The 25,049-nt window shown below is 39.3% G+C and overlaps 1 protein-coding gene across 1 annotated transcript; it reads left to right on the top strand.

The window, feature by feature from the left end:
* On the top strand, window positions 1–23,471 carry LOC133408426 (protein kinase C delta type-like). The gene is made up of 17 exons (XM_061687343.1): window positions 1–181; window positions 6,413–6,547; window positions 8,676–8,948; window positions 13,170–13,338; window positions 15,933–15,964; window positions 16,083–16,168; window positions 16,919–17,048; window positions 17,176–17,276; window positions 17,861–17,942; window positions 18,118–18,233; window positions 18,347–18,520; window positions 18,697–18,788; window positions 18,900–18,962; window positions 20,244–20,382; window positions 20,957–21,145; window positions 22,221–22,349; window positions 22,499–23,471. The coding sequence occupies exons 2-17, from the start codon at window positions 6,439–6,441 to the stop codon at window positions 22,655–22,657; spliced, it is 2,043 nt and encodes a 680-aa protein (XP_061543327.1). The 5' UTR covers window positions 1–181; window positions 6,413–6,438; the 3' UTR covers window positions 22,658–23,471.
* The last annotated feature ends 1,578 nt before the right edge of the window (window positions 23,472–25,049 follow it).

Below are 25,049 nucleotides of genomic sequence, written 5' to 3' on the forward strand. Positions count from 1 at the left end.
GACGGCGCCGGTTCCGGTTCAGTCCCACTCCGCACGGACACGCACACGTCCACTCTCATCTTAGGACAACTCCACGCGGCCTGAAAGCAGCGGAGACGAAGCCTAACCCGAACAAGTCGACTGCAGTGGTGCCGTCGGAGGAAACTCGCCTCTCGGGACACTTTGCGACTTGGCGGAAGCGGTAAGTCACGAATTCCCCGTGGAGCTTGTTCAGGACATCGTGTCGGTCGCTCGGTCGCTCGCTCGCTCGCCCGCCGTACTTCGGTTTTATTTCACTTGGCAAATGAACGCACAGACAACAAATCCCGGTTGGCTTTGGTAGGAAGGGCCGCTTCGAATTTTCCACTTGGAACAAAACGTCTTTGACATGAATGCTTCTGTGTCGAATTTTAACTTTTGACATTAAGTATAACACAGTAAGACTCGACCATTGCTTTATAAATACCCAATGGCGCCGGGTCGTAGCCTATGGCAACCGAGTCAGTTTGGACAGTAAATTTATTTTATGAGCTCAGGCAAAGAAAACAGCACGCTTTCCCATTAAAATGATGCATGATTGTACGGTACATAAAAACTCTAGTGCCATTAACATGAATATTAACATGAGAGTTGACCACAGTGATGCTAAATGTGTTTATTTATTTATAGTCTACAGGGTGGGTCAGAATTCATTCAGTTTTATTTTTTTTATGCATGTATGCTTATTTAATTAGTTTTTGGTTCTCAAAACTTGGTAAGCCATGACTTTGCTAAGCAAAAAAAAAAAAAAAAAAAAAAGTGTGTTCAGTGTATGAGATTGAAGATTTTATAAGAGTCATGATTTTTGGCTCACCCTCTATATAAGCAAATATTTGAACTTATGACTTAATGCACAATTTAAACTGTCTTTGGTGTCTTGTAGATTTTATGAACGGAGTCATGTAATATCTTCCATTTGACAGAAAGCTACAAGATAGGCCAGATTAGGCCAATGAGAGCATTTGAACCAGTCAAGGCATGATTTCTATATACTAAGAAAACCTCAGGGGAATTGTTCTCAAATGCTAATATTATATAATTATGAACAGTTGTTCAATTGCTGATTATTTATTTTTTATTTTCATGCATTTTGTGTGGCCCTCAGAATGACATGACTATCAGAAAAAGATCCCCCACCACATGTATACCATCTGCAATTTGCAATTGATCATTAACACTCTCGATCAACTAGTACCGGTATTATATCCTATTGATACATAGAACTAGGTTTTTTCTCTCTCTTTCATATCCACAAACAATTAATGATCTTATTATTATTATTATCATCTTATCATTGCTAATCAATTTTGCTCGTCACTGCGCTGTCTATGCTTTTGGAGTCACCAGAGTGTTTGAGGACACGTAATGATACCTGCCTGCAGGCAGTGGGGTGTCAATATTAGCTTGTGGTTTCCTGTGCAGCTTTATGGATGCTCTCTGGACATCTGCTTAGCAAGTAGTCACCTATGTGCAATATTAACATTAATCTGCAGTTATGGAAACTAAAAGTTCTGCTCCGGAAAACGTGTTTTAGAATGAGTTGTTGTGATTCACCCAGACTCTGAGAAACACTCTCCCAGCTCAGATGCTATGTCGAAAGGCTTTCTGAAGCAGAAATGCACACCGCCATTAATGCGTATGCAGAAAAAACTCTCAGTGGAAGGATTCCTGCTCTGCTGGTGTAGCAGGTTTGACACGCTGTTAAAGAGCTGAGCACAGGAGTCAAAAATATAATCTATCCAGGGAATTATAATACAGTGGTTGAACAGATATTTATCAGCCATCTGTAAGGATTTGGTGTCATTGACAACATTTGCATCAATGAACCAGGCTCACAAGTTCTTGACCTCTGCTTGCGTGTGCGTGTGAGCGTGTGCGTGCATGTTGCCCGTGGGCAAGGAGAGCTGTTGGACATTAATCTTGCTGAGTTAACGAAGGGAGGGCTTTGATTCTGTCAAGCGGCTCGCTGCTGAAATTCATTAAAGGCTGCTTTGTTCAAGGTTATTAGCATGTGGTAATATTACGTGCCACTGTGCCGCAGCAAAATACTTGACCATTAAAGACATATTTGTACAATTGTAACACATTTTTGGTTGTACAGTCGGGGACTACATTTAAGTTGCATTTATTTTTCTGTGGAAAAATAAGTTACTGTAAGTTGCGTCCAAAATGGTCGACACTTATCAGTACCGTCAATGTAAAAAAAATTATTCGATGAATTTTGTAGAATGTCGTGACCTGTTCAAATTTAAAAAATACATTATTAAGTACTGCCTCATTTCTTGCCCTTTATTATTATAATTTTTTTATTATTCTCTTTCTGGTTTCTTAGTGTATGTTTTTATGCAGTTGAGCCACATTTTGAAAGTCCTCCCTATCAAGTTTGTATACAAAAAAGCACAATGTTCGGAAAGCAATATTTGAGCGAGTGACATTGTTGTCCAAGTTTATTTAACAACGACACCTTTGTATGATCACTGTTAAATTTCCCAGTTGGAAGTTTTTTTCCTCCATTGAGCTATAACATCATAATTATCTCTGTCATGTTGTCATTGACATTTACTCATAAACGCAGACCAGGTTGTGAAGCGTTGTCACGTGAAGGACCGGCATCAGCTATTTTACGTGTGTGTGTCAACTGGCGTCGCACCATGGAGTCAGTCTGCTCCCTGAACTTTGGTGTCTTTCGTTCTGCCTCGCACTTCCACTTCCTTGTCTGGTGGATTGCAGAGAGTAACAGTAAAAGGCAAACCAACACCCCCATTCACCTTCAATGAGATCAATTTAGATTTTGAATGTCATTAAGTAGTGGGTCTACCTTTGATCACTTCTAACAAAATACATTCGCTGAATCGTTAGGGTGTATTACAAGGAGCTCTGCACTTGAAACTATTGAAACTGCTCTGACGTGTGGTATTTTGAAAGACTGTCTGTTTCGTTCATCCCACATTCATCTTTATTTAGCCTGCTGTTAGTCATGTTTTTATTGCTCAAGGTCTGCCATGCAGGCAAACCTACTGAAATTGACAGCTATACACATACTGTGACGTATTCTTCTGTCAAGTAAAAGACTTTCAGTCTGTTAAAAGTTTCATTTTATTGTTCTCCATCTACACATATTTGAATTCCAAATGCTTGCTAAGGTAGTCATCCAGTCTGAACAATGAACATAAACTATGTCCTCATCATCGAGTTTGAGGATAGTGGACTTGCTACGAGCAGAGTGGCAACACTGAAGCAGCACTTGAAGTACCCTGAAACCAAATCTGCCAAAATGGCATTTAGCCATTATTGATTCAATCATTTATACCTTTGACCTTCCTACAAGGATGCAATCAAATGTGAGAAGAGGCTTATTGGTAGTGACTAGAGAGGTATGTTAATCTAGAAATAGCTGAATTGTGACGTATACCATTCATAAGATGACTTGATGCACAATTTACACTCTTTTCTGACCAGCTACACTATAGATAATAATTACTGTCCATGTCTTTGGAGCTGTGAAGTTACAGTGTTTTTCTCTGCCCTTGCTGTCATCTTCATGGACTATTTCATCCTCACTGTGCGATTCAGTTGTTTTGCTGAATGTCTTTTAGCTGACAAACAACCAAAATATTCTGCTTCATCTTTTCCTTTGGCAGATAATGAAGTGCTTTGAGCACAAAAGACTTGGACAACGCTCTCATTCTTGTTTTCGTAAAGAATGTTGTTTACTGTACATGTTACTTTGCGTGTTGATGGGTCCTTCGACGTACAAATAAGCGGCTGTCATTGTAAAGTCTGACCGGTTTGGTTAGTTCTTATGTCAAATACCAAACTCCCCCAATTCAGTGCATACCAAAACTATTATCTGCACGTGTTGCATCAGTTGGCACGTTGGCCTGTGGAGTTTGAATCATGTCTCAATTTACTTACAGTATTTGTGGAGAGGAATTATCTTATCTTTACAATACAAAAAAGACAATCACTCTTTCAATATGCTTATGAGAGCAGACTCTGGTTCTAATAAAAGGAAAGGGGACATTTAATGGCATGCACAGATATTTACCTGTACAGCACATCTTTATTTTGTTACGTACTGTAGCTGTAACCTGTTCCAGTTTACTGTTTGTATTATGAATTATTTTGTGTAGTTGTGTAAGATATCACATCGCCCACTGCTGCTTCGAGTACAGCGACACGTATCAGACGTTTAAATTCCTGAGAAAAATTGTTGACTTTGACGCGCACGCACGCACACACGCACAATTTGAGAGCAATGTTCTGTCATTAAGTTTTCTTTCATCTCGGGTCCACCAGAATGTTTTCCTGTCCTGCCCCTTCCCCAATTACATGTACTATACTCAAGTGTTTTCCTGCCCCTTTGGAGACACAGAACTCCCTTTTTTCTAAAGTGGCAAGATATTTGTTTTTTGCTATTGTTTGTGTAGAATTCAGAAGAGCAGTCTTGAGTATTTGTATTGAGTTTGTGTTATAATATGGATTACACTGTGGTTATGTGAGTAAATGAGGCCACCGTTATGGGAGCTCTAACAGCTTCTCATCCCTCTTGACCTCTCAGAACAAACTTTAGAGTGTGTAGGACCCAGCAGGCATGAGTGGGATTATTGACAGAGGTGTGTGTCATATTTTATTCTAGTCTTTCAATTATGAAACAAAGACTATTTGTGTATCTATGAATATTGATTGTTTTTATATATTTTTTTGAAATGGTGCATGCAACTCTTCTCTCAGTAGACGCTTTTCCCAGCTCACAAAGACTTGATTATCAAGTTCTACTAGATTTAAAGATACATCTGTTTTTATCCTTGTTGTTCCCAAAACATGTCTGTAGCCTTCATTAATCTTCTCTTGACACTGGTACTGTTATTATTATTATTATTATTTTATTATTATTATTTTTTTACACAAAACTGCCCCATGACGCCTGCATTTGTCATTTACAACATATTGATTTTATGCTGTTATGTAGACCTTCTCTCTTATGTAGGTCTACAGCTCAAATCAGTTTTCTATTGTCTGATTTGTGTTAGTCTTTTGATGCAATTTTATAAAATTTAGATTCATTTCTCGACATCCTTCATTGAGTCTTGTTCAGCGTTTGGTTAATTGTAGATTAAAGTTGCCGGAGCTAAAGGTAAGACCTTGAAAACCCAAAAGGTTTTTTTGTGATAAGAATTCTTAATTCCACAGCCTTTTATTATTTTTTATCTTCATTTATTTTTTTAAATAGAATTAGACTGTGAAGCGATGTCACCTGACTCCTACTACAAATACTCTAATTGAAAACACACATCTTTTTTTGTCAGTTAATTGTACGACTGTACTGGTGATAGCGCATTTCGATGTTCAGGAACTGTGTCTTGTTATAGTTGACAAAGGACTGCTGTACATTTGGGTGGCGGGGGTATTTTGGATTGACTGGATAGCAGCAATGAACAAAAGATTTAATATTTGGACTTATTTTCAAGCTGACCTCAAAAGTAACACTGTCAAGTACACCATATCAGACCTGACGTAGACTTGCTCGTCTTGTCAAGAGGTGCATGCCTGAGCAAGAATATAGAGTACAAAGTAGACAAGCACCAAACAAACAAAGAAAAAAATGCATGCAGTGCTATTAAGCTTAAATGATGATGCAGGAGTTGGGGGTGATTACTTAAAAAATAATGCTTTGTTTCACTTCACGTTTGAAATGGAATGTCTAATGTCAAAGCCCTTTAAGATACTATTGTAGGAGACCCGAGTAAGATATAACTTAGCCCAGGTTCTGTATAAAGTCTGATAATAATAATAACCATAATAATAATAATGTGCCCTGCGATTGGCTGGCGAACGGATAAGCGGTAAAGAAAATGGATGGATGGATAATAATAATAATAATAAAAATGAATTGACTTATGTACATCATCCTAGCCATGCAGATGTAAAATTCAGATGAGTCATTGACATGAACTCGAAAAACTCTGGAAGTAAATGCAACCAAAACTACCAGAAACTAATTTGAAAAAGTTATGGTCTTTCATGATAAATCTGCAAAACTAAATTAATAAATGGATAGATACACAGATGGACAGATACTGTAGATTATTCATCCCATGAAGGAAATTAAATGAAGTTAATTCCGAAGTGAAACTAGTGTGTTTACTCAATTTTCCTTACTGTTTTGTTGTTTCAGTTTTGGATTTCCCCTCGTGTACTTTTATATTTTCCACTTAGGGTAGCTAAAAGATAGTTTCTAAAGTACTGTAATGAGCTGGAAACTTCTACTTCCTCTCTTGTTTCCTTCTGATGCCATTATTGGCCACCTTCCTTCTTTTTTTTCCTCCCCAGTATGGGACTTGTCGAATGCCTGTGTCTGCCAAATGTCATTGACAATCTGATGTTGCCCTAGGAGGCTGAGGTGAGTGAGCTGTTGCCATGGCACCCTTCCTGCGCATCGCCTTCAATGCATATGATGTGGGTGAACTGCCTGCTCCTTCTGAAACCCCCATTTGTGCCATCAAGATGAAAGAGTCTGTCAGCACAGGTATGTGCAGCAAATGGACTGGCGTGTTATAGACTCGTGTTTTAGCCACACGTGTAGGCCGTAATCAAATAAAGTGCAACTCAGTCTCTTGTTCGCGCTATGCTTTTCGCAATGGGTCAAAATCACAACTGTGGTGAGGCAAAGTAAAGACAAATGCCATTGGTGTTTAGAATAATTCAGACTGTTCAAACTGTTCTTGTTGCACTTGTCTGCGCCATTTATCTCCTCAAAAAAAAGACAAAATATTAGTGTTGCAGTCCTCCTAAATAAAAAGTATTGGTTATTAAATATATTTCTTATATATTTTTATAGTATGTTTATATTTGGCAATCTTTCATTTATTGGAAGAATTAATTACTACTAGAATGCCGTTTTTTGTTTCATTTAAACCACCAGGGACCCTTTATGCTGTAACTTCCCCCTACCCCCACTCCATTCTTATACCATGCTACAACGGAGTATGGTCCTTAAAAGCCCTTCCATAAAACAAAACAAAAACATTTTTTTCCTACTGTTTATGCATAACAGGTCAAATTGAGTCTGTGACCCGGTTTAAGTTCGACATCTATGCGGTTTGTCGATTGAATGCAATAGCCTTTGAGCACCAAACTGCTTTCAAATGACCGGATTTGAATTCGCTGTCGTGATGTAGTTTTGCCTTTCAATATTCAATTACCTGCTAAGCATTGTTGGTTTCCAACAATGCTTAGCTATAATTATAATGTTGAATGTAACAGTGGATTCAATAGCAAAGCTTGTTGTTACTGTTGGTAAAATATGCGTGAGAGATGAACACCATAAGCCATTTACGTTGAAGTGATGAATAGGACCCGCTTCTCAAAATGTCCTCCTTTTACTTCACCCACATGACACGTCCCCTTCCTCAGTGGGGTATGTGAGTAGTGGGCGAACAATCCAACACTTAGGGAATTCTGCTTTACGATGATAGGAAGACATCGACTGATCAACTGCCAGGCGAAAAAAAATAGTTTGGGCACAAGAGGGCTAGGGTCTCTTCTTAAAAGTATCTGCTTAGGATGTTATGGAACAATTTTGCATAAAAATCAGGCTCCTTGACAGCTAATTACAGCACGGAAGCATGGGCCCTTGAATCTGCATTGATAACATTGAGTTTCTTTTAAACGGTTGATGCGCTGACTAGGTATCAAAGCCGTACCGGTGAGAGTGCCGAATCCTAGCCACTTCACTAGACCACTCGGTACTACTTCTGGCCTTTCCCCTATTGTCTTCTGCCACCTGATGTGGAGCCTGGGAAGCGCCTGACTGCACCTTCAACACCTTCAATGGAACATTTTCATTAACACAATTTAGTTAAAAAGTGAGTTTTTGTCTGATTTTTGCAAACTTTCATATACAGATAACACCGTTGTCAAAATGAATCCTGTTCACGGTTAAAAGGACTAAAAATACTTTAATTTGCATACCAGTAGCCAGAGTTAAACACAACATAAACACACCTTTTTGTTCAATTTAAGTTAACTTTCATAACATACACTGATGCAACCCAACAGCATGTAGGCACGAGGGAGATGAAGTTTACAACAGTATGATAGTTTATTTCTGATTGTATTGTTTATAGAGAATCTTATAGGTATACAATACTGTATTACGTATTGATACCATTTTGCGTAGCAGATGCTTTTATTATGGCACGAGCACCAGGCAATGCGAATGCCCCCTCGTGATTTCTGCTTATTCTCATTGTTCCGACAAATGAATCGCCTTTATGGAAGGCCTCAACAAGCTTAAAGCATATGTATCCTGGTGAAAATCCATGTATTATAGGGATCCCAAACATGTCTGCCAAAAATCCAGGGGTTGTACTTTGACAAACCCCTACTCGGGACAATCAAAAGCAGGTATCTGAGACAGAGCTAAATTGCAAAGCTTTATTATCATCATTAGTTTTATTTTATTTATTTTTTGCACTCGCCATCTAATGTGGCCATAGAGTTTTGGGAGGATTTGCCATGTAAGGGGGGTGCGAGGGCACCTTTCATTGCTGCTTGCAGCTTTATTTCTTATTGTTACTTTGTAGTCTTCATCTATCAAATTGCAGATATGGTTGCTCTTGTTTTCACAAACTAAAACCACTCTTTTTCCACAGAGCGAGGCAAGACATTGATTCAGAAGAAGCCCACCATGTATCCATCGTGGAAGTCCACGTTTGATGCTCATATCTACGAGGGTCGTGTTATAGAAGTGCTTCTCATGCAGAGCGCCGAGGAGGCCTTGGCTAAGGCTACCGTTGGTGTGTCTGTCCTCGCAGAACGCTGTAAGAACTCCAAGACCAGTGGTCGTACTGAGTTCTGGGTGGACTTGATCCCTTCTGGGAAGGTCCAAATGGCTGTACAGTATTTGCTGGAGGACAGTGATGCAGGTAAGCCAGCCTCATCTTACATCAGTAAATTAAATTCACACTGTCAGATGAGCGATATTAAACATGTAGGCAAACGACAATCAACCGTTTAATACTTAACTAAGAGAATTAGCAAATGCACTACTGTTGTTGCTCTTCATGTTAAATATCAGTGAATCCAGGTCGATACAGGTAAAATTAAAGCGGAAACACCGGGGGTGTTGAAACCTTTCATTGGGAAAAGTGGAGGGGTTACAGGGGTACACTTCCATCTCACATGGGTGTGACACCCCTGTGTGAAGCCTATCCCCAGTCACTTCTCATATGGGCCCCCGAAAATTACAGCGGTTATTGGATACGCCCTCTACTGGCAGCAACACCAGTCACCAGTCTTACAAAAGCGCCACTTTGAGTTCTGTTTTCAAAGGTTTGTATTTTTCTCTCCTTTTAGAAAATATGCTAAATTAAGTTGTTATACAAACAAAAGGCCATTTTTTTTTATTGTCCGTAAATGTCCCTTATTTAAACAAGATTATTATTATTAGATTGCTCCTTAATATCCTGACCGATATGAGATGTTTATATTGAATTCATATGTATATATTATATTCTGCAATTATATATTCAATATTTTGAAATCCACATTTATTGAATTAAAACAAATATGATAAACAAGTGCTTTGAACCTTTATAAGAAAACAAAAATGAGACATTTCACTTAATAATGAACGACCAATTGGTTTCCTCTTTTAGATAATCAGCAGTATTTTTCTTGAATTCACATTGTGCGTAAAGCAGGAAACTGCATTTTCATGTCTACAAACATTTCTAGTAAGGCAATTTCAAACAAATATAAATAGATGTCAGTTTAAACTTGGCATTTCTTGTGAGTATCCAAAAACATAAGACATTAATTTAAAAAGAGAGGAACATAAGTTTGTCATCTTGTTATAAAGGCACAATTGTATCCGACTGTGGTATCGTAGTCGTAACAGTTTCACTGTCTAAAATATGTCAAAAAGAGGTGAAGAAAAGGACACAAAGAAGAATGTACAACCCCAATTCCAATGAAGTTGGGACGTTGTGTTAAACATAAATAAAAACAGAATACAATGATCAAGTTTAATGATTATTGACATGATTTTCAAATCATTGTATTCTGTTTTTATTTATGTTTAACACAACGTCCCAACTTGGGGCTGTAGTTTCCTGTTGAATAGATGCTCGCGGTGTGCTGATCCATTGGTAAATAAAGTGAATAAAAAAAGAAATATTGTACAAAACAGTTTCTTGAGAACATTACACTGACTAAACCAGAGTGTAATGTACAGGAAGCCCAGAGCATTTGTGACGATTCCCACAATGCAATGTAGATTTTTTTTGTTGCAATAATTAACATCCTTATTGTTACGTTAAATGACGTTTCTGTACATGTTAACATTGGTTCTTGGAATGTATACCTTTTTAGATGTCACACTTATTGTTGAATTATGTCGTACTGTTTTTCTTTTTTTTTTTTTTTTTTTTTTTTTTTTTTTTAAACCCCGATGTTGGACTGATTAGCTATTGCATCTGATTTCCCAGATCTTGTAGTGTGACATAATCCACGACCAACGATTTGCCCTACAATGTCAAAATGAAAAGTCTAGCAAGTTAGATTTTTTTTGTTTTTTTTATATCTTCCATGTAATGTGACATATCAACGACAACTCTCCGACAATGCACCGATGACCAACAGGAATTGCGTATTGTGACCGGCGCATCGCATCACGTGCTTGCCGTTGTCAACATTAATTCACACGCACAAACCAATGTTTGAGCATGATTTGACAGAACGGCATGTTTACGTACACCCATTGGTGCCAGCACTAGCTTGCTGGGCTACATAACGTTTTCTTGGCTGCTTGCGAGCCGCATCGTATTAAAAGTATGTGAAAATGCCTCAAGCAATCCTTGAATGAACGTTCTGAGTGACGTACACCACACGCTTTTCCTCATTTTGTCCCCCCACACACTCACTCACACGCACACACGCAGAAACAATACATTGGCGCGGCGCATTGTTCTTGTCGTCGCCATAGTAACGAGTGTATCCACTCGCATTGACCAGTGAATCGGTTTTCTCCTTCCACCTCTCCGACAGCTTTTGCTTTGACAAGACAAAAGCCCATTGATCGTAAAAGACGGGATGCGGTGCTATCGGAATAAATGTCGTGTAGTACTGCCACCGTCTGTCCGAGAAATGGCCAGATTTGACGGCAGTAGTCTGAAATAGTGCCATCGGGAAAGACAACATTTGTCTTGTAGTCTTATTCAGGCATAAAGGAAATTATATTTATCAACACATTAAAAATCTAGGTGGTGGGATTCATGTCTTGATGAAGATTGTTAAAGTTGTACAGAATCATCTTTATTTGCCAAATATGTCCCAAAAAAAAAACACACAAGGAATTTGTCTCCGGTAGTTGGAGCCGCTCTAGTACGACAACAGACAGTCAACACATTTGAGACATAAAGACATTGACAAAAAAAAAAACAGTCACTGAGCAATAAGACCTTTTGCCTTTTGAACTTCAAAAGCACTTCTGTGAGAGAAGGCCTGCCTGGGGTGGATGGTTTTGGGTTTGACTCCACACTTAATCTGCTCTCTGCCACGCAGTCCACGTTTCCTGAAAAGCAACACTGAGTATTTTTAAGTATGTGAGAACAGCCTCTCTCCCTCTTTCTCCCTCTCTCTCCCTCTCTCTCCTTCTCTCTCCTTCTCTCTCCCTCTTCTTGGCTCAGTCCACTGAAGTGCAGTCCAAACACAAGCAGCTGTCACTCGAAAGCAAAAAGGAAATTAGGTTATCTCTTTTTTTACATTCCACTTCTCTCAGTCTAATCAACGGTCTCTTTAGGCAACTCTTTTTTTCCAAAGTGCTCCCATTCACCCGCCCACTCTCCTTATCGGCGCAGTTTCTGCCTGCTTTGTTTACCTCTCTCACGCCTCTTTCATCATCTTTTCCAAGTGACTTTTGACCTCACCCAGTTGACTTGCATCAGCTGCTTGTTCACAGTTGTATTTTTCTGTGTTCAGCCTCCATTTTAGAGATGTGCCCAAGTCCTCTGTCCTTATCTAACTGAGGAGTTTGACTTGAATGTTGAATCATAAAACATAACATCAATGTCACAGGTTTAAAAAAAAAAAAGGTAAACATTTTCAACACACTAAGATAAATAGCAATTGCATGCACTATGACTTGTTCTCAACTAATTATTTGGATAAAACTTAATTGGTTAGGAGAAACAAGATTGGTACATTACAATTTAAACTTCTTTTTTTTGGTCTGCAAGGCCTGTTTGTGATGTTCCCTAAACACTACCATTAACTTAACTGAAATAAACATGCAGATACAATATACTGTATATGATCCTTCAAACATGATGCACCACACTCACAAAACTGTCCAAATTAGACTTTGTCAATCATATCTGAATAGAAATAAGTTAGTAAAGAAACAGAATAAAACAGTGCTATGTGAATTTGGTACACTCGTTCTCTTTCTGAACGATGCTTCTTAACAGTCACGGTTCTACTCTGCTCCTGAAGCTCCTGACTGTTTCCAAAAAACACCAAACAATAGCAACGGCAGTGTATGCTGTTTGACATAGGCAGTGAAGATGTGGCACGTTTTACAATGCGCAGTGCACATACTGTACGCAGGTATGCTGCTTATCCCACAAATGTAAGTTCAAATGCTTACTGTACTTTATTGAAGTATTTAACAATGTACTCATGTTATTTTTTGATCAATCCTCATCCACAAATCCATTAAAGTCCTCATCTTCTGTATCTGGTGAATATTTTCAAAATGACGTTTAGCCTCAGTATAAAATGTAGCACCATTACACCAGATAGTCAATATACCAAACATACATTTCTGAATTATTTGTTTGATGTTTATGTAAAAGTATATATATTGCTTTGTAAAGTAGTTAGCTACTGTATATAAGAGGCGCACTATCATTATTTAATCAGCTCTCAGTAGGAAACGGTACAGGTCAGTACCATTGCAAGGAATAAATGGTATCACAAATATCTCTCCGACACATGAGTTTGGATTTTGCAGTTGTATCACATATTATGGCCAGTAAGTCTCCACATAAACAGTTTGCTTCATCACCTGACTATTTGTTTATTTGTATTTATTTATTTATTTATTTATTTATTTATTTTTTTCATCGATTGCTCTTTTGTTTCAGATCCAAACAAGTCTTCTGTGAGGGTTGCTCCAGAGGATGGACTCACAACCCTGAACAAGAGGAGGGGAGCGTTCAAGCAGCCCAAGATTCACATCATCAAGAACCACGAGTTTACTTCGACTTTTTTCCACCAGCCTACCTTCTGCTCTGTATGCAGAGAGTTTCTCTGGTGAGTCCAGTCTTTGCTAAGCAAGTCAGCATATCAAAACACAAAAAGAATGGAAGAAACAACAATGAAATATTTTATTGTTATAAAAGTGAGTCACCTGGGGAATCCACCAGGTCTTGTTGCATTCCAACTACCGTAAGTCAGCAGGACTAACCTGTTGGCTGAATCCCCCCCACTAGCTCTTTGAGCGCAATGTCAAATGTAAATTTATCCAGGAACTCTTCCTTTTTTTGTCTTACTCTCAGGATTATGTCAGTAAAATGTCTTCTCTTAATCTAAAATGCGAAACAGACCAGGACTACTGTATTCTAGTAGTGCCAGATAGTGGTGGGCGATATGAGCAAATAAAAATATCTTGATATATATACCGTATTTTCATGACCATAAGGCGCACCGTATTAAAAGGCGCAGTCTCAGTTACGGGTGCTATTTCTGTATATAACACACACACCTCATCCAGAAATCCATCAAAGTCCTCAACTGCTGTATCCGAAATGAACAGCTGGGCAAGTTCTCCATCAAACATGCCAGGTTCTCTCTCGTCATTGTCAGAGTCAGTCTTGGTCTTCCAACTCAGGCCACCTCGCCTTGTTTCCGCGGAAACTCAGCTTCGTCTTCTTGACTTGGCGCAGCTCGTTTTCCTGCTTCCTCCACTTGCGAACCATGGATTCGTTGATCTCGAATTCTCTCGCGGCTGCTCGATTCCCATGTTCCTCCGCGTAACAGATAGTTTGCAGTTTAAACCGTGCTTCGTAAGCCTGTCTCTTCGTAGGTGCCATTTTCGGGGGTCCTTAGCCAAACCGATGTTGTTTTGCACAATGCACACCGCGGCACTATATACCTACTGTGCCTTTAGCGTCCTCTTTCACACGGATCCTTCCCCCTTTACGTCCGCATGCTGTCCTCAGTCACGTACGCCTTTCCTCTATATAAGCAGCCTGTCGGCAGGAAATGCTCCCAGTCAGTCAAGCGGCGCGCTCATCAAAGTCACACAACAACATTTACAGATTTTGGAACTCTGTGCACACATAAGGCACGCTGCATTATAAGGCGCCCATGCGCCTTATGGTCGTCAAAATACGATATATATATATATATATATATATATATATATATATATATATATATATATTTTAAATCTTACGATAACAATAATTTGATGATATCCTATTTAAAAAAATAATAATAATAAATGTTCTGAATAAATGTCCTTGGAAGCAAGTAGAGAGTTACTACAGCTCTTGTTTATTTTTTAAAAGTGCTTCATACATCTACAAAACATTGCACAAGTATATTGTATGGCAATATTTAGCAATGAATTACTTCAAGTTATGTCCAGGCTGTATTCAGGAGAATTTGCCAAATCAGGTTTGCGCAATAGTATTTTCGTTAAGCTTTTGTTAAACCAAAAAAAAAAGTAAACAAACGTCCAAACATTTAGATGACATCAAACTGTAACTCGAATTCAATATTGCAAACCAAACCAGACAAGTTTATCACAACAGCACACACTGGCATACAAATTTGGCTAGAACACTGCAGAAAGAAATGTAGTTGATGGCGTTCTTTATGTCTTACCAACATTTACTTGTTTTTGTCATATGGTACGTGTTTCCTAAATGACTCAGTGAGAGTTTTTGTTTTGTTTTGTTTGTTTTTTTGTCCTGTTCGGCTGTAAGGTCAAGCAAAATGGAGGATCTGTATCCCTTTTATGCCGGAACAGTTTTAGTGTCACAGTGGAGTTTTTAAGCTGACGCTGTGGTTTCTTCGTTTTATGATGGATATTTATTGAGAATTAGAGTCGACCAGTGGAACAGAACAAAGTTTCTAGAGGGGAGTGAGAAAAGAAGATAAAAGATAAAGCACTAATTGTAAACAAGTTGAGAAAGTAAATCATTATATATCTAGAACACTTAAACATTAGATGTAAATGTTGTATGGGGAAGTAGTGCTACACCCTTTGAGGGAAAGATAGGACAGGATTGGACAGGAGGGGAAGCATGCAAGACAGGGTTCGTGAACTCGGCTGTACAACTGAAGTGTGGTGGGAGTGACTATGTAAATTATAAAGGTCTATAGGACGAGAGTGTGAGTGAAGGGATACCAAAGCAATTCGCATATTCATGAGTTATTTGTCGCAATAAATTATTGGCCCCACACCCAGCAAAAAAAGTCGCAGGGGTATGTGCCTGCGGACACATGCAAGTGAATTGACACCGTTTCGCACATACAATGACTGACAGAAGTGTCCTGTAATTGCTGTGTGATAGTTCAGTTTTTCTTTTTTTTTAAATATCTGCAAAGATTTCAACAATTCCGTTTTTTTTTCTGTCAATATGGGGTGCTGTGTGTACATTAATGAGGAAATAAATTAACTTAAATGCTGCAATATAACAAAGAGTGAAAAATGTAAGGGGGTCTGAATACTTTCCGTACCCACTGTATATAAACAAATAAATAAAGTATGCTAATGCTTAGATGTCATTAAACTGGTCTGACTCAGTAAAAATTGGTTACATTGTTCTAATAGCAGTGGCTACATTTCTTGCATGGTCATACACAAACAAAAGACAGTTTTGTTTTTTCCTACACAGGGGGCTGAAAAAGCAAGGCTACAAGTGCAGACGTGAGTTTTTTCACTCCCACTAAGCACTATCAGATGACAGTTGATGCTTTTTTTCAAAATGTACTACATATTACCTGCACATTTTGACACAATATTTGCTCATGTGTTTCCCACACAGAATGCAATGCAGCAATTCACAAGAAATGCATCGAAAAGATTATTGGAAGGTGCACCGGAACTGCAGCAAACAGTCGTGACACCATGGTGAGTTATGGGTCTCGGTTATAAATTTAGTTTAATTAAAGCTTAAGTTTAACCTCCTTAACCTCAGTGTGTGTGTGTGTGTGTGTGTGTGTGTGTGTGTGTGTGTGTACATTGTGAATTGTGACACAAATTGTTATTTAAAAAAAAAAAAAAAAAAAATTACAATCAAAATGACTTTTTGGTTATGGGACTTAAGGCCTCTTTATACTCTCGCGCGGCCGACAGCGCCCGCATTGCATCACGTGACCGACGCATTGGGCCGCACGGCCCCTATGCGGCACTTGACGCGCACGTGGCAAAAATTGTTGCTGCGCGTAGAATAATCTGTGGTGATTGGTCCGTTTTAGTCACATGCTGTGATGAGGTACTCAGCGTGCCTCTTGGTTCCACATACCACCTACGCTGCCGCCTTCTTGATCGATTTTGCAGTATAATTAAACGTGTCATCTGGTCATCTAGGTCCATTTGTTCTAGCAGACACTGTTCCATTTTCGCCGTTTCACCCCCGACTTGGAAGAGAACTGCAGCACATTTTCAAAACAGCGCGTGTGGGTTGCGCTCAAGTATTAAGGCAAACTGCGCACGGGATAGCCGCAGTGACTTCAGCGCAGTCGCCGTCCGCGCGAGTATAAAGAAGCCCTTAAAAGTCCAAGACATTCTAATCTAAATTGAATGAAACATTTGGTTGTGAAACTCTTTTGAAATTACCTCAGTTGATCTAATAAATGCGTATACCGTGTATGTGTATAGTTCCAGAAGGAGCGCTTCAAGATTGATATGCCGCATCGCTTCAAGTACCATAACTACAGAAGCCCCACCTTCTGTGACCACTGTGGCAGCCTGCTGTGGGGTCTCTACAGACAGGGCCTTAAATGTGAAGGTAGGACCACTTGTCTTACAGTATTTTGATGTTTTATTTTTTGCACTTGTGACATTTTGTTCCACACTCGCAACTTCACTACTCCATCATTCGTGTATTTTTTTATTTTTATTTTTTTTTACATCAGATTGTGGCATGAACGTTCATAGTTCTTGTCAGAAAAAGGTGGCCAATCTGTGTGGGATCAACCAGAAGCTACTGGCTGAAGCTCTCTCTCAAGTCTCCCAGGTTTGTACCACACAACATTTAACCAGGTTGTAGATTGTTACACGTATTAGAGTGTTATTTTATACTCTGATAGAGGAATTCAGTAAAATGTAACCATGAATTGTGATTGCATACAACAGATAGCTCACATGTAAGGATTATTATAGGATTATTTTAAAAAAAATACAGAAATAATAATTTATACTTTATATCCCCAGAAGGTGATATTTTTTTGCATTACACAGTTTTTGCACAGATCCATTTCACACTAGATTATACAGACATGCTGATGTCAGAGTGCGAGGGGCTGCACTACTGTATGCGACGTGAGCAAGATAAGGGACCACTTGTACAGTGTCTCACCCTGACACTGTTCTTACATCTCTCAGCCAATCTATCAACTAGACAAATCGCAGGAATAACTGTTGTACTAAATGTAATCCTAAAATAATCTTCTCTGACCGGGAATCCAACCTCGGCCGCAGCGCTGAGAGTTCCAGGGATTTTATTGTGAGGGTAGAAAAAAGGAAGGCAGGATAATCAGGTCACCATCGCTTTGCTACAAATCACTGGTAGCAGAACATGACAAGTATTTCACATCCTAGAAATCCCTGAAGAAGTCCGATAGCTCCAGTACAGCCGATATTGGGATCTACCAAGACATCCGTGCAGGAGCAGACCCTGGTGGTAAGATGTTGTCATCGCAGTTTTAGACTGCCAAAAGTTCAAATGTGTTAGGAACTTCAAATGTTTTTTACCATTAGATTCAATTTCAAATGTATTTTTGTACTATTTTTGCATGTAATTTTGATATACAGCTTTTCATAACTGTGTGTTCACTCTGACGTGAAACATCCCGTAGCTAACGGCAAAGTAAGTGATGGCTCGAGCTCAGCCGCACCTTCTGTTAAGCAGTCCAAGCTCACCGTCAACCACTTAGTCTTCCACAAGGTTCTAGGCAAAGGCAGCTTTGGCAAGGTGGGTGAGTTTTCTACTCCACATCACTTAATAGACAAAAAAAATGGGGACTGCACTTCCACTCCTAGATTGTGCTATGTTATGACGCTCCTCTGATTACTCTGGCTCCTCAGGTGCTGTTGGCTGAGCTAACAGGCCAGGGCCAGTACTATGCCGTGAAGGTTCTGAAGAAGGATGTGGTTCTCATGGATGACGACGTAGAGTGTACGATGGTTGAGAAGAGAGTCCTTGCCCTTGCCTGGGAGAACCACTTCCTCACACACCTTTACTCCACCTTCCAGTCTAAAGTGAGCAAGTCAAAGCATGAAATCTGACATCATCCCAGCGCTGCGGTTACTGAGTCGACCCCTAACACCGAGACCACCAGTAGACCCCACTTTCAACTGTCTTTATCTGAACCTTTGCACACACTTAATTCATTCGTCTACAACAATGACCTGATGAGATGGTGCTGTTTACCCAGGAGCACCTCTTTTTTGTGATGGAGTACCTCAATGGGGGCGACTTGATGTTCCACATCCAAGACAAAGGCCGCTTCGATCTAGCCCGAGCCACGTAAGTACACTGGCATACCGGAATGGAAGAGATCATTATTTGTTAATGTTGTCCAAATCATTGTAGCATTGTTACATGATTGTGGGTGTGGTGTGGTTTTCCAACCTTCAGATTCTATGCTGCTGAGATAATAGTGGGACTGCAGTTCCTCCACTCAAAAGGAATTATCTACAGGTAATAGCTTCTCGAGGGACATAATAAATATAGTGAATATTTAACGTTTTTACTGCATCACCAACCTGGGACATCTGTAATTTGGATGTTCGACGATGGGATTTGAACATAGCTTTAATATAACGTTGGTGTTGGGGACTAATGATTACATGTAGAGTGTTTATGTAATTACATTATAAAATACATGTAATTGTAGTCCATTACATTACGGTGAGAAAATGTATAATTAAATTGCAGCTGGTTTTGGCAATTTCCTTGATTACAATTTTAGTTACAAAAAAAAGCTCCGATTTTTTTTCATATCACTTCCTCCTCCTCAAACTGACGCTTCTGATTGGCTCTCTCTGGTCATGTGCCATTTTATCGCAAACGTGACACCCATCCATCCATTTTCTGAACCGCTTATCCTCACTAGGGTCGTGGGTCTGCTGGAGTCTATCCCAGGTGACTTTGGTGCAGTGCACCCTGAACTGGTTGGCAGCCAATCGCAGGACACATATAAACAAACAACCATTTACACTTGCATTCACACCTATGGGCAATTTAGAATCTTCAATTACCTTACTATGCATGTTTTTGGAATGTGAGAGGAAACCGGAGTAACCGGAGAAAACGCATGCAGGCAAGGCCGGATTTGAACTCTGGCCCTAAGAACTGTAAGGCAGTTGTGCTAACCAGTCGTACACCGGGCAGCCACAAACGTGACATATTTTTCCAAATATGACCTCGAAGCACCATCTTGTGGTGCAATCTATTAGATTGTCTGAGATTTTGAAATGGTTAGACTCATAGTTATATTTTTGAACACATAAAAAAAACTCTGACTTTTGAACAGTTTCATCTTTATAATTTTGGACTTTTATGGAACATTCACTTATCTGCTTTGTCATATGTAAAGCTAAATTGTGCACATTTGTCATTAGGTCAATTGAATCTCATGTTTTCTACATGTACAATGCAGCAAACTATTTTTTATGTATTCACATTTCATAATGTTTTGTTATCATTTTATTATTTCTGCAAGGAACAAATATGTGGTTGATTCCCAAGTAATGATCCATAGTTTTAATCCACTTTTTTAAGAGGAAACATGCACGGGTCCAGTTGATGAATGTATTCAAAATTAAGACAAGTAATCCAAATGCAATCAAATGTAATTGGTCATATTACTTAAAGAAGTAATTGAAATAGCTATACTACAACTACATTTTCAACAGGGTAACTTGTAATTGTAGACAACTACATTCCCAAAATGTGTAACGGTATAATAATAACCCACAGGGATCTGAAGCTGGATAATGTGATGCTGGACAAGGACGGGCACATCAAAATAGCAGACTTTGGCATGTGCAAGGAGAACGTGTTTGGAGATGTCCGGGCCTCCACGTTCTGTGGAACTCCAGACTATATTGCACCTGAGGTATTTAATACTGCAGTGCCTCTAGATCAGGGGTTGGCAAAGTGTGGCCCACAGGCCACATATGATCTGCTCCATTCTTTAATCCGGCCCCTCGAGCATTAACGTGATGAGCAGTCCTGGAGTATTTGTTGCATTAATTTCGTAGTTTTTTTTCCCCATAATTGGTTAATTAAATAATTATTTACTCCTTATTGATTCTTTTCATTTATCTCAGTCAATAATTAGTTATTTGATGTAATTTAAGTAACAAAATAAAAAATATATTAGTAAACTAATATAATACAGACACATTTAACCTTTTGTATTTTATTAAATAATTAGTAGATTATAATTAATTAATTTGCATTTTACAATTTTATTTTCAGTTATTATTTTATGATTGACTATTATTATTTTTTTAACCTCATCTACGAATGACCTGTCTGATCTGTCCGTTTCAAAAATCAGATGTGGCCCCCTTGTGCACAGAGGTTTGCCCATCCCTTGACACTAGTCCAATCATATTTGCCTCCTGCGGTGTTGGAAACCAACTTCCTTCCACTAAAGTGTCTTGCTGTTCTATCGCTCGTGGCAGATTCTCTTAGGACAGAAGTATACCTTCTCAGTGGACTGGTGGTCTTTTGGTGTACTGGTCTATGAGATGCTGATTGGCCAGTCACCTTTCCAAGGCGATGATGAGGATGAGCTGTTTGAGTCCATCCGATCGGACACTCCTCATTACCCTCGGTGGATAACCAAGGAGGCCAAGAAATTGCTTGAGCTGGTGATTATATGTCTTCTCTTTAGATGTGCTTTTTGCAAAAGTGGGGTAATTCAGAGTTTCTGGAAAAAAATATGCAGCAAAAGAGTTATCAGCAAATCTGGTGAGACTTCAGCTTGGCAAAAATAGAAAGGACTTTACTAGTTTGTTTCGCCTTTTCAGTTTTGTTTACTGCCAATACCAAGGAGTACCAGTGATGGCAAATTGTAATAATGGAAACGGAAGAGTCTCTCTACTCTGTATGAGATATCCATTTTCTATCTGGAGCCTATTCTAGCTGCTTGGCGAGAGGTGGGGTACACCCTGGACTGGGTGCTAGCCAACCGTAGGCACATATATAGACAAACAAGCATTCACACTCACATTCACACTTGAAAATGTTCTCTTCAATGCACCTCACATGCATGTGGGAGAGCTGAGATTCAAACCCAGAACCTCAGAAGTGTGAGACTACTCACCCACCATATCTCAACATGAGATGTACCATTAAATAAATATGAATTACAAATTTTACCAAGAAGAACATACTGTAAACAGGATAATGGGGAATTACTTGCAGGAAAAGGAACAGAGAAGCTTTCCCACAAATGGCACATTTTTAATGTGCTAAACATGCATTCATCTTGAACGGATGAGTAGTTTTACTTCATTTTTCTTTATTTTACAAGAGTAACATCTGTTTCATTGTGTATGACGGTAATTTAAAATGTTACATAAAACATTGCCATTACCGTAAATAAAGGTTTTATGATAACAGTTTGAGCCTTGAATGAATTAATTCACTTAGTTTGAATTATTAGAACAACCAGCATCAATGAATGGATTGTTTTGCAGAGTCTACTGTATGCAGACAGGTGACAAATACAAATGGGAAGAGGTTGAACAGAGGTAAACTAATATTATGGGCTCCAGATGGAGAACAAGTTCTTAAACATAATTTCTGGTCTCGTGGCCCTTAAAGTTTGTCATTTGTCGAAACATAATTCCACTGTTCATGCCACCGTAACGTACTGTGATATTTTAAAGGGTTGTTTTGCCTTTTAGTCTAAACAGTTGTCTTCTTCCATCATTATGGCAGTTGTTTGAGCGAGATCCCACTCGTAGGCTTGGTGTGGTCGGAGACATCCGTGCACAGCCCTTCTTCAAAAGTATCAACTGGTCCACTCTGGAGAAGAGAGAAGTGGAGCCCCCTTTTAAGCCCAAAGTGGTGGGAACCATTCAGATGCTTTGACTCATTTTGTGCCGTTTCTGTCAAAACACTACGTTGTAAATATGTCAAGCCGTGTCATGGCATTGGCATGTACCTTTCTTCTCAGTACGGCTATTGTATGGTAACTGGAATCCTGCCATCCACAGAAATCCCCAAGTGACTGCAGCAACTTTGACAGAGAGTTCCTGAGCGAAAAGCCGCGACTCTCCCATGCCGACAAGAACCTCATCGACTCGATGGATCAGTCGGCGTTTTCTGGCTTTTCCTTTGTCAACCCCAAACTGGAGCATTTGATAAGCAAATGAAAAGACAAACTGGCTGCCCTGGGACCATGGTCACTGACTTACTGTACACTTTGTGATAGGCTCTAGCCTATTTTCCCTTCTCTCCATGGTTGAATTTTACTGAATACTTCTTTCAGAGGATAAGAAAACACTCTATATGTGTAATTAAGGGACGTACTTTACTTCACACACCATTGTAACTACAATCAAAACTGAAGGGGGATTTTTTTTTTTTTTTTTTTTTTAAATCTTTGTGACATTGTTTTGACCATGTAATCACTTCTAATCCAATCATATATCTACTGAATTTTGAAATTAACATCCCAAAAAAAGAAATAGTCACACATCATTGTTATCATATCCTATGTATATGCAGTTATTGATCGATATAAATAATGGCGTTACTCTACACATATCTGATGGATAATAGCTCCCCAGATGATTGCATAGAAAAGAAAATACACAGTATGGTGAATTAAATCACCGACAAGACACACGCTTAATTCCGCCACTGACTTAATAATGTAGGCAAATTGTAAATACACAAATGTTTTCAAAAGAAAATGATTAATTTATTCTTTATCAGTTTTCAGCTACTTTAAACCTGCACCCACGGATGGAACGAAGCACAACCGGTAATTCAAATTAGTATTATAGAAATAGTATGGACAAACTGTAGTCAATATATATTTGTATTGATGTTTTCTGTTGGAATGAGCATTTTAAGGAAATAACTTGGAACTTCATCAAGAAGCAAATGTGGACAATGTGTAATCTTTTTTTTTTAATAATTAATCTTTTACAGCTGATTATAAATAAACGTTGCTTTTATCCATCCATTTTCTAAAGTGCTTTTTCTCATTCACTCAAGTGGGGTACATGCTGGATTGGTCACACCTCACCTGTCAATCACAAGGCTCCATCTCAAGTCATTTTTTGTTTTGAATGGGAAAGTACCAAAACTTTGTTTCTGTCATAGATTTTTCAGGTATTTGTATCCATTCATCCATCCATCCATTTTCTGTACCGCTTCCCTCACCAGGGTCGCAGGCGTGCTGGAACCTATCCCAGCTATCTTCGGCGAGAGGTGGGGTACACCCTAAACTGGTCGCCATCGGACGACTTTTACTCCCTACATTTGAAAATAGACATTTGTAATTTCTACTCCTTACGTTGTCAAAACAGGCTTGTTACTTCTTTAAATGTGACAACACAAATAAAAAAGATGTAAACAGAGGTAAAGGCAACTTCGTTTGAGATTTTGATTGAGATCGTGGGCACTTAAAAGTAATAGGCGAACAGGGCGAATTTTCAACGATGATGCGATAAATTAAAACAACCAAGACGTTCCTCATCCATTATCTAATTCAGAGAATTGTTTGATGTTTTTGCCTCCATGAATGATGTGTGGCAAATGCGTTGCATTGTGCCAACCAAAAAAAACAACAGCTTCTGGCATTCAACACTTTACCGCCTGATCTGAAAAAAACACCCAGGTAAAGTGTATTTTTTCTCGCTCGTTCTTCTTTTCCTTTCGGCTTGTCCCGTTAGGCGACACCTATCTCCTGCATCCTCCACTCTTACACCAACTCCCCTCATGTCTTCCCTCACGACATCCATCAACCTTCTCTTTAGTCTTTCTCTAGCTCCCTTGCCTGGCAGCTCCATCCTCATCACCCTTCTACCAATATACTCCTATGGACGTGTCCAAGTCTGCTCCCTCTAACTTTGTCTCCAAAACATTGAACCTTGGCTGTCCCTCTGATGAGCTATTTCTTTTTTTTTTTTTTTTTATCCAACCTGGTCACTCCGAGAGCGAACCTCAACATCTTCATTTCCGCCACCTCCAGCTCTGCTTCCTGTTGTCTCTTCAGTGCCACTGTTTCTAATCCGTACATCATGGCTGGCCTCACCACTGTTTTATAAACTTTGCCCTTCATCCTAGCAGAGACTCTTCTGTCACATAACACACCTGACACCTTCCTCCACCCGTTCCAACCTGCTTGGACCCGTTTCTTCGCTTCCTGACCACACTCACAATTGCTCTGGACGGTTGACCTCAAGTATTTCATGTCCTCCACCCTCGCTTTCTCTTCTCCCTGTAGCCTCACTCTTCCCCCTCCACCCCTCTCATTCATGCACTTATATTCTTATATTATATACTTGTATTCCCATAACTTCGTTGTGTGGCTCATCAACTTTATTCCTCTATAGTTCCCACAGCTCTGCACATCACCCTTGTTCTTAAAAATGGGCACCAGCACACTCTTCCTCCATTCCTCAGGCATCTTCTCACCCGCTAGAATTCTATTGAACAAGCCGGTCAAAAACTCCACAGCCACCTCTCCTAGATGTTTCCATACCTCCACAGGAATGTCATCAGGACCAACTGCCTTTCCATTTTTATCCTCTT

Source organism: Phycodurus eques, chromosome 10, assembly GCF_024500275.1.
Source record: "Phycodurus eques isolate BA_2022a chromosome 10, UOR_Pequ_1.1, whole genome shotgun sequence".
Lineage (NCBI taxonomy): Eukaryota > Metazoa > Chordata > Actinopteri > Syngnathiformes > Syngnathidae > Phycodurus > Phycodurus eques.

Coding starts and splice junctions, on each gene's coding strand:
- LOC133408426 (XM_061687343.1), top strand. CDS start 6,439: ATGGCACCCTTCCTGCGCATCGCCTTCAATGCATATGATGTGGGTGAA. Junction 8,949..13,169: donor GCTGGAGGACAGTGATGCAG/GTAAGCCAGCCT, acceptor CTTTTGTTTCAG/ATCCAAACAAGTCTTCTGTG. Junction 18,963..20,243: donor TCAAAAGGAATTATCTACAG/GTAATAGCTTCT, acceptor AATAACCCACAG/GGATCTGAAGCTGGATAATG.